This window comes from Bidens hawaiensis, unplaced genomic scaffold, assembly GCF_021521415.1.
Source record: "Bidens hawaiensis isolate Kalapana, Puna unplaced genomic scaffold, B.hawaiensis_p1.1 tig00032409_1, whole genome shotgun sequence".
NCBI lineage: Eukaryota > Viridiplantae > Streptophyta > Magnoliopsida > Asterales > Asteraceae > Bidens > Bidens hawaiensis.
Window position 1 is genome coordinate 94,826 of NW_027495516.1, and position 14,149 is coordinate 108,974.

The following is a 14,149-nucleotide window of genomic DNA, read 5'->3' on the forward strand; positions in this document are numbered from 1 at the left end:
ATATTTCGCAATTTTTCATATTTCTTTTTGCAATTTTGCAATTTTTTGTTTTTTTGCAATTTAAAGTTTATTTTTCTCAAATTTTACTTTTTTTTTTCAATTTTTTAAAAAATATTAAAAAATATCAAACTATTTAAAAATAAATAAAAAAAACTTAGATAACCTGCTATACAGGTAAAATATTTAGGATTGAAAAAAAAAAAGAAAATTTAGTGATCTAATTGGAATAAAATATTTTATGAGTAACCCGATTGAAATAATTTCAAAACTTGATTATTGTATAGGGTAATCCCTTAATTTTTATATTCTTTTGTTATTTCCCGTTATCGTCTTCATATTCTTTTGTCATTTTGCTTTTATACTTTTTAATACGATTAGAATAATTTAGGCCTCTTTGTTTGTAATTAATTTATATATTTTGAAGTTAATTTTAATTTAAACTCCACTTTCATCTTCTATATTTTTTATAAAAGTCACGAATTATGACTAAGGTATGATTCCTCATTTGATAAGATTAAGTCATAGCTCTCAATGAGTGAAAGATCAAAACACCATAATGATCAAAGGGGTAACCAGCAATCTCAATGTCAGATCATGGTCGGACCGTAGAGCGAGTGTTAAGCCGCTATTCAGAATCGACCAAATCTTTCTCAAGTCAACACTCATGTTTGCTAGTACGGTTAGACTGTGGAGCGGCCAAACCTGTTTATGATGATCTTTTAAGTTGTCAGAAGTATATTGATGAAGTCTTCCCTATTAGGATGACTTTCAAATATACACCAAAGATACTAAACCGTAGCCTAGGGTGCACTTGTACGAGACACGACTTGAAAGGCGTTTGCTCATGTCCGGTACTATTTTTTGCACCAAACTATGGCAACAACTTTATTTAAACTATGGAAACATGTTTGTTTCATTCCTGTTGTCCCCAACTTTACCTGAGCATCCCGGTACTCTCTTAATGAGTTTTCACTTTTCAGATTGTAGAGATGCAAACGATTACTCTTGTATGAGAAGGACCTGAACCATAGGAGTCTCTACTTTTATCACTGAGAAGGACCTGAACCATAGGAGACTCGCCTGGAATAGTGATGAGAATTTGCTTGAACAGAAACCGTATAACACGAACTCTTGCTTTGGTCACAATGATTTTGGTTTGGTCCAAAGGCAATTGCTAACACAAAATTGTAATAACTAAAAATGTTAACATGCTTAACCAATAATAAATCACAAATAATATGCTGAGATTGTGGTACTTAAAACATCTGTGACAAAATAACCAAAAATCTTTCATATATACACTAAACTGGGATTTATACTAATAAACATGAATATGAATTTGTTATCTGATTTTAAACTAATAAAAAAAATTCTAAAATCAGGCAAATAATTTTAGAACACTTAAAAAGATTACATTTAGTTTGAGCTTTTGTTTAAAGAACTAATAATAAAAAAAAAACAAAACAAAAAACTGTATATTTAAATCAAGCCAGACCGAGTCAACAAAGTTTGACCCAAGTCAACCCACCAGGTCCACATTATTAGCCACAACTCATTACCTTAATCTAGAAAACTCGACTTTGAATCATGAAAAACACCAACATAAAAGGAGCTTCCATCTATGTCACAATACCAGTTTCTGCTCGAGTCACACAACAACAAAAACACACAAACAACCCGATGGATCAAATACCCAAAGATGTCAAAATCCTTGTCTCAAATAAATGAAAAGGTCAATCACAAGTTAGAATCCAAAGAAACCAAACCAAATCCATCAAATTGAAAATAACAAAAAGATTCAAAATTACCTGAAACTCACAACCAAAGGTTAAAAGACGAAAATACCCTTATTAAATCACACCCATTGCTGTTTAGTTTTCTCCATTCTCTCCAGTAATCCAGCAATCTCAGCTTGCATCCTCATCTTCATCTTATAATACTCACAATGATCATTCTCTAAAACCTTAACCTCTTCGGCTTTCTTCTTCCTTTCTTCTTCAGTTTCATGCAAATTCAATTTCGATATTTTTTCTGTATACTCTTCATCCAGTTTCTCAATCTTAGACCTAATCATCCGTTTATACCCTTCGGCTTCTCGTCTTGCTTCATCCGCTTTGTTCTGGAACATTCTAGCTTCCGCTTCTTTTATTCTCACGAGGCTCTCCACGCTGTCAAATGCATCTTTTTTTGATGATTTTACTGACCATTCATCCTCGATTATCATCTTGTTGGTGTTCATCATGCCACTTGATGAACCCGTGTTGTATAAGGAGGTTTGATGCGGTTGTGGTGGTGAGACAAGATCTTTTAATGGTGAGTTGGAAATTGGAAATTCGGAGGGCCCATGTAAGTCTATGGCTGGTAAAAACGGGTTTGTTAATCTCACAATGTACCGATAAAAAAAAAGTTGGTAGCAGTATCCACATACCAAATATTCATCACACTAGAACTCTTTTAAAAGCATTTGAAGTAATCTACTTTTGTTTTAGATATCTATCTATGCTTTGATATGTTTATATAACTGATACATGTTTAAACAAAAAAAATCGAATGACCATAAAATAAATTATATATTTTAAATTTTCATAAACGATTGTTGACAAGTAAGTTTTTATGTGTTTTTAGAAAGGTAAAAACTAAATTTACGAGGATAACTATATAAAAGTAATTGGAAAAAAAAACAATAAAGCATTCATTAACATAACATATTTTACATACCTAAACATCATTAACCTAAATATAAATAATCAGAATAAAGTTAAAACAAATTACAACAGAACTAAAGACAGAGAGGAGGCTGATTCGGAACTTCACAATGCACTTACTAAATTATTTATGAGGGGCAATATGGTAATTTCAGAAACTATATGTTTGTAAGTTTAACAATTTGTGCATTGCAATATATTTTTGTGAAGTTTAAATGGTTTTAATAAATATATAGCAAACAAACTAACGTGACTTCCAACTCATAGCAAAGGTAAAAATTTACTAAAATAAATTAGTTTGAAGCATTGAACAAATTAAATAAAAAGTAAGGGAAAATCCTATAGAATAGTAACCAACTTTCAAAATTGTTCCAATTAGGTTACTGATGCATATTTTCCTCAAATTGGGTCACCAAATCTTCTAATCAAGTCTAACTAATTTTTGTGTGCGCCGAGAAAGAAATGAAGGATAAGATATGGGGGTTGGAATTTGCAATATATGTAGTTAAATTTGAAAAGTTTTTAAAAAAGTTAATTTTATTAAAATTTAAAAATAAAAAACAAAATTCACGTCGCCGATCATCGTTAACTTCAAAAAAAAGATAAAAAGATTTCATATGTGAAACAAAAAAGAAAAAAGACTAAAAAAACATCTTAAAACTTTTAATTTAATCAAACAAGAAAGTTGAGTGACCTAATTGGAACACTTTTGAAAGTTGGTTACTATTCTATGAAGTTGCCCCAACAAGATAGTATATTAAATGTAAACATTAGAGCAAAAAGAAGTTTAGCAACACTGCAAGCATATTAAAAAGAAAAAATAAAACCCTCTTTCATATTATGTTAGCGTTACATATTTCTAATCTATAATATATATAAACGAAACCCATAAAATCCTACTTGTCGTGATGTGGTCGCTCCCCCCTTTTATGGAAGCCACCAGATTGCTTGATTTTTAAATGGAGGCTTCTCATTGATTTAACCCAAATTCATGGATATGGGTCTTACCAAAACCAGATAGCTCTTAAACGGGTTATAACATCTCATTAAATTAAAAATTAATCTTACCAATTATTTGATATGAAAATCCTATAAAATAGGGACATACTAAAATTTAATATCTAATTTAAAAAGAAAAAGATATTATTTATAATTAATAAACAATTTTATAGTAAAAAACATAAGTGGGTCAAGGGTCACCAAATCCAGATAGATTTTAAACGGGTCATAACAATATCATTGATTTATGAAACCGTTTCATCATCAAACCCTAAGTATATTATTAACTTTCTTACAAATTTACAATAAAGAAAATTAAAATCCAAAAAATAAATATTAAAAAATGAATACCGTAAAACAACCATTCTCTCAAGCCATCAGATTGCTTTATTTGTAAATGAAGGTTTCTCACGCATTTGACCCGAATTCACAGGTGAAGGTCTCACAAAACCCAGATAGCTCTTAAATAAGTTATAACATCTCATTATATTAAAAATTAATCTCATAAATATTTGATGTGAAAATCCTATAAAATAGGGATATACTAAAAATTAATATCCTATTTTATTTAAAAAAAGATATTATTTATAATTAAGAAACAATTTTATAATAAAGAAAATAAACGGGTAATGGGTATCACCAAACCCAGATAACTTTTAAACTGGATTATAACATATAATTGATTTGTGAAACCATTTTATCATCAAACCTCAAGAATATTAATTATTAACTTTCTTACAATAAATAAAATTAAAATCCAAATATACATATATAAATATTAAAAACGAATAATGTAAAACAACCCCAGTAATACAGGGGATTAAATCTAGTTATTATATAAAAGCAATAGGTTCTGCTCGTTCAGTATAATAGAAAGAACTAACAAGAGATATATCCGTGCACCAAAGTGAAACAAATAACAAAGCTAATGATGCTTAAATGTAAAATTAATATCGAGAATGTAGTATAAAAACTTACTGTTGAAGAACTGAAGTATGGCCATACATACATCCGAAGGTGACATCACTTTACTCTGAAGTTTCATTATCATCTCACCCGCCATCAAATTCAAGTTTTGCCCTTTATAATCACCACTTCCCCTAAATATCTTCCTAACACAATCAAGCTCGTTAATTAACGTCTCCAAACCCCATTGTTCGGCACACGACTTGAAAACATCCTTAATAAACCCAAACATCTCAGAAGCATGACCACAACAAAGACAGTTAAACTGCATCTCAGTTGTCCCCGTGGGCCCCTTCAAGCTTGGTCCGGGCTTTATTAGATTCTTTTGAATACCACAAGCCGCGTGACACCAATGTGAACACACGTCACAACCAACCCAACTGCACGTGTTACTCGCACAGTCAAAGTTTAAACAAACCGGACACATACACTCGCTACAAAACCCTTTCTTTGTAGAGCAAATTTCGCAGTCACAATCTTCAACCGGTAACAAATGTTTACAATTCACGTTCTTACACCGTTCGTTCAAAAAGATCTCAATTAGCTCGTTTGTTGGGAGGCGGTTTTGGGCCGATAAGAACGTTTCAAGACTTGTTCGTATCGAAACCAAGAGTATAACTTGGTTTCGATTTGCTTTAGAAAGTGTTTCACTTGTGAGATCGGATCGTCTCTCTAACTGAAGCTGTAACCCCACCAATTCGTCTCGTTTTTCAGGAACCGTAATCAGTTTCCTCAAATACTCCTTTGTGGACTCAAATGTTTCCTCTGCCAGCTCTTGTGTTATCTGAGCCATCGTTTGAATCGACTCGGATACAACTTCTCTAAGAATCCTCTCGGGTCTCGAAACCCTACACGACCTCCCAAAATCCAAACTTTCCGATCCTCGGCCTCGTGAATCGCCAGATTGTGCGTCGGTTTTCATCCTAGCTGGCAATTCCGACGGGAAAAACGACAGGTTGTTTTCTGAGCTGGCCCGGGTAGCCTGCACCAACGCAACACCTCCGTCACCGACCGGTCTAAACCGGCTATGAACGGAGCCGTTAGTCCCCTCACCAGCGTTCCAAATCTGGTCATAATCTCTCCTATGACTCCCCATTGAGTTCTCGAAATGATCAGTGGAGTTTCGAGTCATGGAGCAGCTAGGGTTATGCGAAAAGGAACACGACATGGAACCGGTTGTGAAATCATTGGAGAAGGTAGTCAGAGTATTGTTACTGTTGGACCTAGCTAGGGATTGCAGGCTCCTACTTGGCTTCAAACTGAGAGACGGATCTTGGTCCTGAAGGCGATTAGAGGCAGCTAACGACATGGATGTTTCGGGTAAAGCCAGAGACAGATCTAGGGTTTCTAACTTGGGCTTCTTCTTATCTCCTCTATTTTCATCATCATCATCATCATCTTGAATCTCTCTTTTGGAGGAATTCTCAGATAATTGTAAGAAATCTCTTTCAACCCATCGGTTGTTATTGTTATTATTATTATTATCATCATCGGAAACAATAATAGACTTGCCTTTAAGTTTATGATCTATTGTAGGGGGGTTTTGACCTAATTTAGAACTATTATTATTATTATTATTATTATTATCACAAAGATAGCTCAAAGTCAACTCCTGAGAAATACCCAACTTCGAATCTGGATTATTATTACAAATCGGGGGTGGGTTTTGGTTGGATTCGGAGTTACCGGCGTCGTTTTCGCGATCTTTTAACATAGCAGCAACAATTGCAATAGAAATGGCAGACTGATTGAAGGATGATTACCTTGAGAAATGAAATGAAGTGAAATTGAATTGTTGATGAAGCGTTGGATTGTTGTTTCTAACTCCGCATCACGATGACTTTGTTGCGTACTGGGTCAACGTGAATGTGAAGTTTGGAGGCGGCTGACACGAGAGAAGAATAGTATTTGACAAGAGTAAATTGTACGATGCTGAATAATGGGTTGTTTTTGTTCTTACAATTGGAAAAGAGAAAATTATAAATGTTTTTCATTTTGAATTAGCTTAAACTAATTAATTTATAAATATTTCATTTTATTTTGAATGTTCATACTTGTTCATAAGTAGTTCTTCATGATTATGGTACTTTTATCATAAAAATCTTATATTCGAATTTTAAGAATCATAAAGATCATGGATATCCAAGATAAACATTTTGATTTTCTTAATATTCGATTAAGCCTAATTTGTAAGAACAAGTATGAATATTTATCTAAATCTTATGATCCGTTGATCATCATATACTACTTTTTCTATTAAATAAGAAGATTTTTACAAAAAAATTTATTTAATTATTTCATATAATAGAACTAGTATACTTGATATCTCTAAACAGTTAATTGAATAAATTAATTATTGTTTTTTTTCGTCAACATAAACCAATATGTATAATTTTTTTAAAATAATTAATGGAAAACCATTAAATTAATTAATTAGTAAATTAACTAACTATGTTACTTGAAAACAAAACGTTCACTTTTCCTATTAAATAAGAAGATTTTTACAAAAACTGTTTTATTTAATTATTTCTTATAATAGAACTAGTATACTTAATATCTCTAAACAGTTAATTGAATAAACTAATTTTTTTTTTTTCGTCAACATAAACCAATATGTATAATGTTTTTAAAATAATTCATGGAAAACCATTAAATTAATTAATTAGTAAATTAACTAACTATGTTACTTGAAAACAAAACGTTTAATCATAAATTGTTTTTTATCTTGTTATTTAAGCTTACATTAATAAGTTATAATTATTCATTTACAAATCATTCTTCAACTAAGAAATATTAAATGCTAATATAAACTTTACTTCATTTTAGATAAATTCATTTTAAATCAAAAATTCGTAAGTCTTAATTTGTCATAGTTTGCTTTTCGTTTAGACACGTTGTTAAAATCTAGCATATGTATTTACTAGTGTTGATACATGTTTTGTATGTCTCTGTCTTTATCAGGGTATTAATGTAATAGTTTAGTTTATAGGGGGTTTAATGTAAATATGGTTATTCGTCTAATTGTAAGGCACATTCGTTACCCCGTAACGAATGTGTCATATAATGTAAGCTCCATTCGTTAACCAAGATTAACAAATGGAACATAACGAATGAAGGCTTTTTGGTATGTAATGTATAACGAATGAGTTATCTCATTCGTTAGTCTTTTAATGTAACGAATGACTCATTCGTTAAGTTTATCTTAACGAACGAGGTCATCCCCTATATATATGTTGGTACATGATGTCAGTAGTTCAGTGTCAAGTGTCTGTAATCGAGTTTGTTAGATTTGTATTTGGATGTAAGCGAAGTTAGCTCACAAGTTCGCTGATACAGGCGAACTTATGAACTAAGCGAAGTTAGGGACAACTTCGCCTGAACATGCCAGGCGAAGTTGTCGTGTTTGTATATGGCTAGGTTACGGCTTAGAACGATATTTTTGATTGTACGAGTCAGTTAACGTGTTGTGTAATCGGTGATCATTGATATCACGTGTTTCCAGTTGCAATATAACGAGTATTTGTTTATTGTAACGTGTGTTCGATCGTGTTAACGTATATCGTCTTCTACGCTCGTATCGTCTTACGTAGGGATTCCGCACCTACGTAGAACGAGATATTCCGTGTAGATCCGGCTGGGAACCTACAATTGGTATCAGAGCAATTGCTCGTGATTGTGTGGTTCGGGATTATCACGCGGGTGTAGAAATCGTTCCGTTCGACTATTCGCGGGACGAGTTTACCGAGTTTTTGTGTCCTACTCACCTCCCACCATCATAAACAACCCATAACACCTTCACAAACCTCGCAAAATCCAGAAATCAAACCTGCAAAACCATCGTGTTCATCAGGCGAAGTTTCCGTCACTATTCGTAGGGTTTCGGCGAAGATATAAGGTTAAGCGAAGTTATCCACAACTTCGCCTACCTCACAAGTTCGCCTAAGCGAAGTTACCCACAACTTCGCCTACCTCACAAGTTCGCTTAACTTAAGCGAAGTTATTCTCAACTTCGCCTTTTCAGGCGAATTTAAAAAGGGAGCGAAGTTAAGAATCAGCGAAGTTAAGACTTAAGCGAAGTTATCCACAACTTCGCCTACAGTACTGTTAAGAATAAAATTTTTGTTTTTCGGGTTTCTTTGTGTTTCGTGAAATATGACTTCAATAAATATTACGGAACTGGTGAAGATGGAAGTGGAAGCGGGTTCAGCTACTAAGGCACCGAAGATGCTGAAAGGAACCGATTTTGTGGCTTGGAAGGATTGGTTTGAACAATATGTCAAATACCAAGATGCTAAGATGTGGGTGTGCATCCAAGATGGATACATTCCACCAACTGCTGAGTATGAGGGTCGTGATCAGATTAAGAAATACAGCAAGATGGAAGAGGAAGAGAAGAAAATGTATGAGGCCGAAAGCAAAGCTCATGCAGCGATAACAATGGCTCTTCCACAAGAGATTCTTCACACCTTCAGGAAGTATAAAACTGCTAGAGAACTTTGGGAAGCGCTTGAAAACCGATTTGAGGGTAATGTGGGGATTCGTGCATCAAAGATTAAACTACTTAAAACCCAATTCTCGGTGTTCATGTACTTGAAGAATGAATCACTCGATGATATCATCACGAGATATTATCATCTGATGACCGAACTCAGCAATTATTCCATTACTTACAAAGAAGATGAGATCGTGGAAAAGCTTCTTGATGCTCTCCCACCGAAATGGGAGATGTACACTGTCTTGATGAGAGAAGACAGAGTTTGCAGACTATGACTTGGAAACAGCAGTTAACAAACTACGAACTTTTGAACTTAACATGGTTCGAAAAGAGACACCAACCGATCAGGTTCAAGATCCAGGAATGTATGGTGCAAAAGTTAACTCAAGTTTAAGTTCGAAGTCTGAATCATCTGCTTACTACTCAAAGGGAGAGTCGGGCGCTAACTCAACACATGAAGGTCATGTATCTCTCAACATGAATGGTGATGTGTGTTTTGTAGCTGGTGGATCAAATGCTTCTAAACCTCAAGCAACCAAGGGTAGTTTTTCCTCAAGTGTTCCTAACAACAACTACTCTAAGATGCCCATGAGTGTTAAATCTGCTGAACAGCAGTTTGCTCTCTATGCATCTTTCATTGCCTCATATGAAAATTACATTCAAGGTAAGATTGTTGATCCTGCTACTTTAGATGAAGACTATGATCAGATCGATGCTGATGATCTGGAAGAGATGGATCTGCAGTGGCAGATGGCGATGATTGTAAGGAGGGTTAAACGGTTTATGAAGAAGACTGGTAGGAAGTTTGTTGGTGAAAGACCAGGTTTTGACAAGTCAAAGGTTCGGTGTTACAACTGTCAACAGAATGGCCACTTTGCAAAAGAGTGCACAAATGAACGTGTTGAACATAGTCAGAACAGGTCTACACAGCAGAGTAGGGGTGGTAATGAGAATAGAGCCATGATATCCAGACAGAACGGGGAGTACAACTGGAATCTGCATGTTGAGGAAGTGTTTGAACAGGCTAATTTGGCGAACATCGAAACTGCAGAAAGTGAGAAGGTGACTGGAGAAAATCAAGCTTTCATGGCCGATGTGACAGATCAGCTCTCCGAGGTAAGTACTAAACTCCCTTGTACTAAATGTGAAAATCTGTCTGAACAATTGACAACTATAACTGATCAGTTTGTTAGTTTGGATGCTCAATTTAAAACATTAAAAGAAGATCATCATTTCACTAAAGCTAGAGAAAATAGTTACAAAGTAAAAATAAAAGCTTGTGAGAAAGATATCAGAAGTCTTAAAGCCAATCTAGCTGAGAAAATACAAGTAATTGATCTTAGTTATGAAGTGTTAGAAGAGAAAACCAAACTAATAGCTGAAAGGGATAAACAGATAGCTGATCACAAGGTGAAAGTGGTGGAACTTAACAGAAAACTTGAGCAATTCAGAAATTCCTCTGCTATACTTGATCACCTCGTTAGTGATCAAGGTTCCCCAGTTAAAAGGGGAGGAATTGGATATCATGAAGTTCCACCACCTTACAATCATAATTACACTTATGATCCTAGTAATCAGAAATCTGTTGATGTTGATTTTGGTCAGACAGTTCCGGTTAAGGTTACTATTAAAGAACCAGAAGTTAGTAAAGGCGAAACAAGTAAGCCTGTTTCGAGTGTTAAGATTTCTGTACCTAGTCCAGTCTCAACAAATTCGGACAAGACATCCAAGTCGAGTGAGACAAAAGAAGAGGCAGTGTTACCAAAAAGTGGAGATAAACATAAAACAAATGAAAAGAATTCTCCACTAAACCCGTATGTCCCACCATATGTGAGAAAAACAGGCAGTAATGCAGCCTCAACATCTAAAACAACTATTGAGAAGAAAGTTGAACACAGAAGTTGTTTTAGATGCAATCAAACAGGACACCTGATTGCTGATTGCCCTCTGAAGCAGAGATTCAGAGGTCTGAGGCCTTCAAAAACTGAGAATAGATCTAACGGTAAATACAATAATGGTAAAAATGAAAACTCATCAAAGTTCAAACATTGGACTAATCCAGGTTTTCAAAGAAATCGATCTCAGTTTTTCACTGCTAACAACCAAACCATAAGTAATAATTCATTTAATTCACGAAGGTTTGGATGGCCTCATAGTCAATCTACAAGAAGGTATCCTTTTAGGACTTACAGAAATTATTCTGATACTAACTTTGGACAGCCAAAGTACGTGATGTATCGACCCAAGACCAATAGGTCTTGGGTCCCCAGATTTTAATCCACTGCTTTAATCGTGCAGGAACAATTGAACAGGGCTGCAAACAATCTATGGGTTGTGGATAGCGGCTGTTCCCGGCACATGACGGGTAACAAGAATTTGTTACACGATTGGAAACCTGTTCAAGGAGGAAGAGTGAGTTTTGCTGGAGAGAGCGGTGGAAGGATCACAGGAATTGGGACGGTGACTAATGGAAAAATGACGTTAGAGAAAGTAAATTTCGTTGAAGAACTGAAGCATAATCTGCTGAGTGTATCGCAGATCTATGACAAATATTACACCGTGCACTTTACCAAGAATGAGGCGATCGTGCTGTATCCTGGTTTCAAGATACCAGAGGATTGGATTGTAATGAAAGCTCCAAGAGAAAAGAATACATATATTATGGACATGAGGTCGACTGAGCTGGCAACAGAAGAATCGTGTCTTCTGTCAAAAGCAACTGAATCGGAGTCCGAGTTATGGCATAGGAGAATGGGGCATATTCATCTTCGGAAAATGAACTACATTGTCAAGAATGGGCTGGTTCTTGGAGTTCCCTTGAAGAATTTCAACTTTGAAGACCAATGCTTATCGTGCAAAAAGGGAAAGCAACACAAGAAATCCCATCACACCAAGAAGGTCAATTCAATAGTCAGTACCCTAGACCTACTTCACATGGATCTCTTCGGTCCCGTGAATGTAAAAAGCCTAGGAGGAACATCATACTGCTTGGTGATAACTGATGATTTCTCTCGATACTCTTGGGTATATTTCCTGAAGTCAAAGGATGAAACGGTTCAGATGGTAATAAATTTGATTACCAAGGTTGAGAATATTATGGGGAAAAGAGTGAAATACATCAGGAGTGACAATGGGACAGAGTTCAAAAACTATCAGATGGAGATCTTCTGCTTACAAAAAGGGATAGAACACCAGTACAGCGCGCCTTATACTCCGCAACAAAATGGAGTGGCTGAGAGGAAGAACAGAACGTTAATTGAAGGAGCCAGAACCATGCTGGCTGATTCGAAACTTCCTGTGGTGTTTTGGGCTGAAGCTGTTGCAACAGCCTGTTATATCCTTAATAGAGTGTTAACCGTTAAAAGATTGAATAAAACATGTTATGAACGTATGCATGGGAGAAAGCCCAACTTGAGTGGTCTCGAACCATTCGGGTCCCCGTGTTCGATATTAAAGACAAATTCTAAATTTGGTGAAATAGCCGACGAAGGTATTTTAGTTGGATATGTTGTTGGGACACCCAACAGAAGGGTCTTTAATACATCGACCAGCAAGGTTGAGGTGGTGTGTAACACTGATATCACAAGTTACAAATCACCAAAACCAAGCACGGGACCCGCTGGGGTTTTCGACTATGATAGGCTTTTTAAATCTTTTAACATGCCTTACTTGGATTGTGTAGAAGTTGATGAGAGAATTGCTACGAAGATACTTTATGATGAGGAAGAAAATGCTGTGCAAAGACCGCTGTACGATGAATGTCAGCCTTCCTCGTCAAATGCTGTCGATACCCCTGCTGCCTCTACAGAAGAAGAATTCTTCAATCCGTTTCACTATCAACAACAATCACCCATTGATGAGCTATCTTCGAACCTGGAAGATAATCTGCAAGTCAGTTCGGTTCCGACTACGAGAGTTCACAAAAATCACCCTTTGGAGAACGTGATAGGTGATCTGTCCGACGGTGTACAAACAAGACAAAGCTTGAATGAGCACACCTGTGTTTACACAAGCATTAAAAATACGGGCATAATCAACGAATGCTTGTACACCTGCTTCATCAGCCAGATTGAACCAAAGAACTATCAAATGGCTCTCAAGGACAGCTCGTGGGTCGAAGCCATGCAAGAAGAGTTAGCTCAGTTCAAGAAGATGGAAGTATGGAATTTGGTTACAAAACCGAAGGATGTGCATGCGATTGGCACAAAATGGGTTTTCAAATGCAAGAGAGATGACAAAGGAATAATTATCAGGAACAAGGCGAGGCTGGTTGTTAAAGGTTTTAATCAGCAAGGGGGGATCAACTACAATGAGATGTTTGCTCCTGTGGCTAGATTGGAAGCCATTCGACTGTTTTTGGCATTTGCAGCACACAAGGAGATGAAGGTATTTTAGTTAGACGTGAAGAGTGCGTTCCTTAACGGTAAAGTTGATGAGGTAGTGTACGTTGAGCAACCTCCGGGATTTCCTGACCCAGACTTTCCCGATCATGTGTACAAGCTAAGTAAAGCGCTATATGGGCTACATCAGGCTCCTCGTGCCTGGTACTCAACACTATCTGATTACTTGCTTGAGAATGAGTTTGAAAGGGGAAAGATTGATAGCACGCTGTTCTTAAGAGAAAAGGAAGTGACTTTCTTCTGGTGCAAGTCTACGTGGACGACATCATCTTTGCTGCATCAAAAGTCGCCATGTGTCAGGAATTTGAGGCCGTCATGAAAAAGAGATTTGAAATGAGTGCTATGGGTGAACTAACTTTCTTTTTAGGACTGCAGGTTGATCAGAAGAAAGATGGGATGTTCATTCATCAGACGAAGTATGTCCAAGACGTTCTCAAACGCTTCAAGATGGAGGACAACACTCCATTGATACTCCAGTCTGCGTCAACCATAAATTGGGTGCTGATTCAGACAGTGATGCAGACGTGGACCCAACCCAATATCGGGCAATAATAGGTTCTTTAATGTACGTAACTGCTTCTAGA

The 14,149-nt window shown here is 35.8% G+C and overlaps 1 protein-coding gene across 1 annotated transcript; it reads right to left on the bottom strand.

Moving 5' to 3' along the window:
- Positions 1–1,855: 1,855 nt before the first annotated feature.
- Positions 1,856–6,384, bottom strand: LOC143583476 (protein OBERON 3-like). Its single transcript, XM_077065776.1, has 2 exons — positions 4,683–6,384; positions 1,856–2,358 (listed from the first exon to the last, which is right to left on the bottom strand). Exons 1-2 carry the CDS (start codon positions 6,382–6,384, stop codon positions 1,856–1,858), a joined length of 2,205 nt encoding a protein of 734 aa, XP_076921891.1.
- Between the last annotated feature and the right edge of the window lie 7,765 nt (positions 6,385–14,149).

Bases quoted from the DNA above. Each gene is read 5' to 3' on its own strand.
- LOC143583476 (XM_077065776.1), bottom strand. From the start codon at position 6,384: ATGTTAAAAGATCGCGAAAACGACGCCGGTAACTCCGAATCCAACCAA. The intron at 2,359-4,682 runs GTAAGTTTTTAT...CGTTTTTACCAG, and splicing joins CATACTTCAGTTCTTCAACA to CCATAGACTTACATGGGCCC.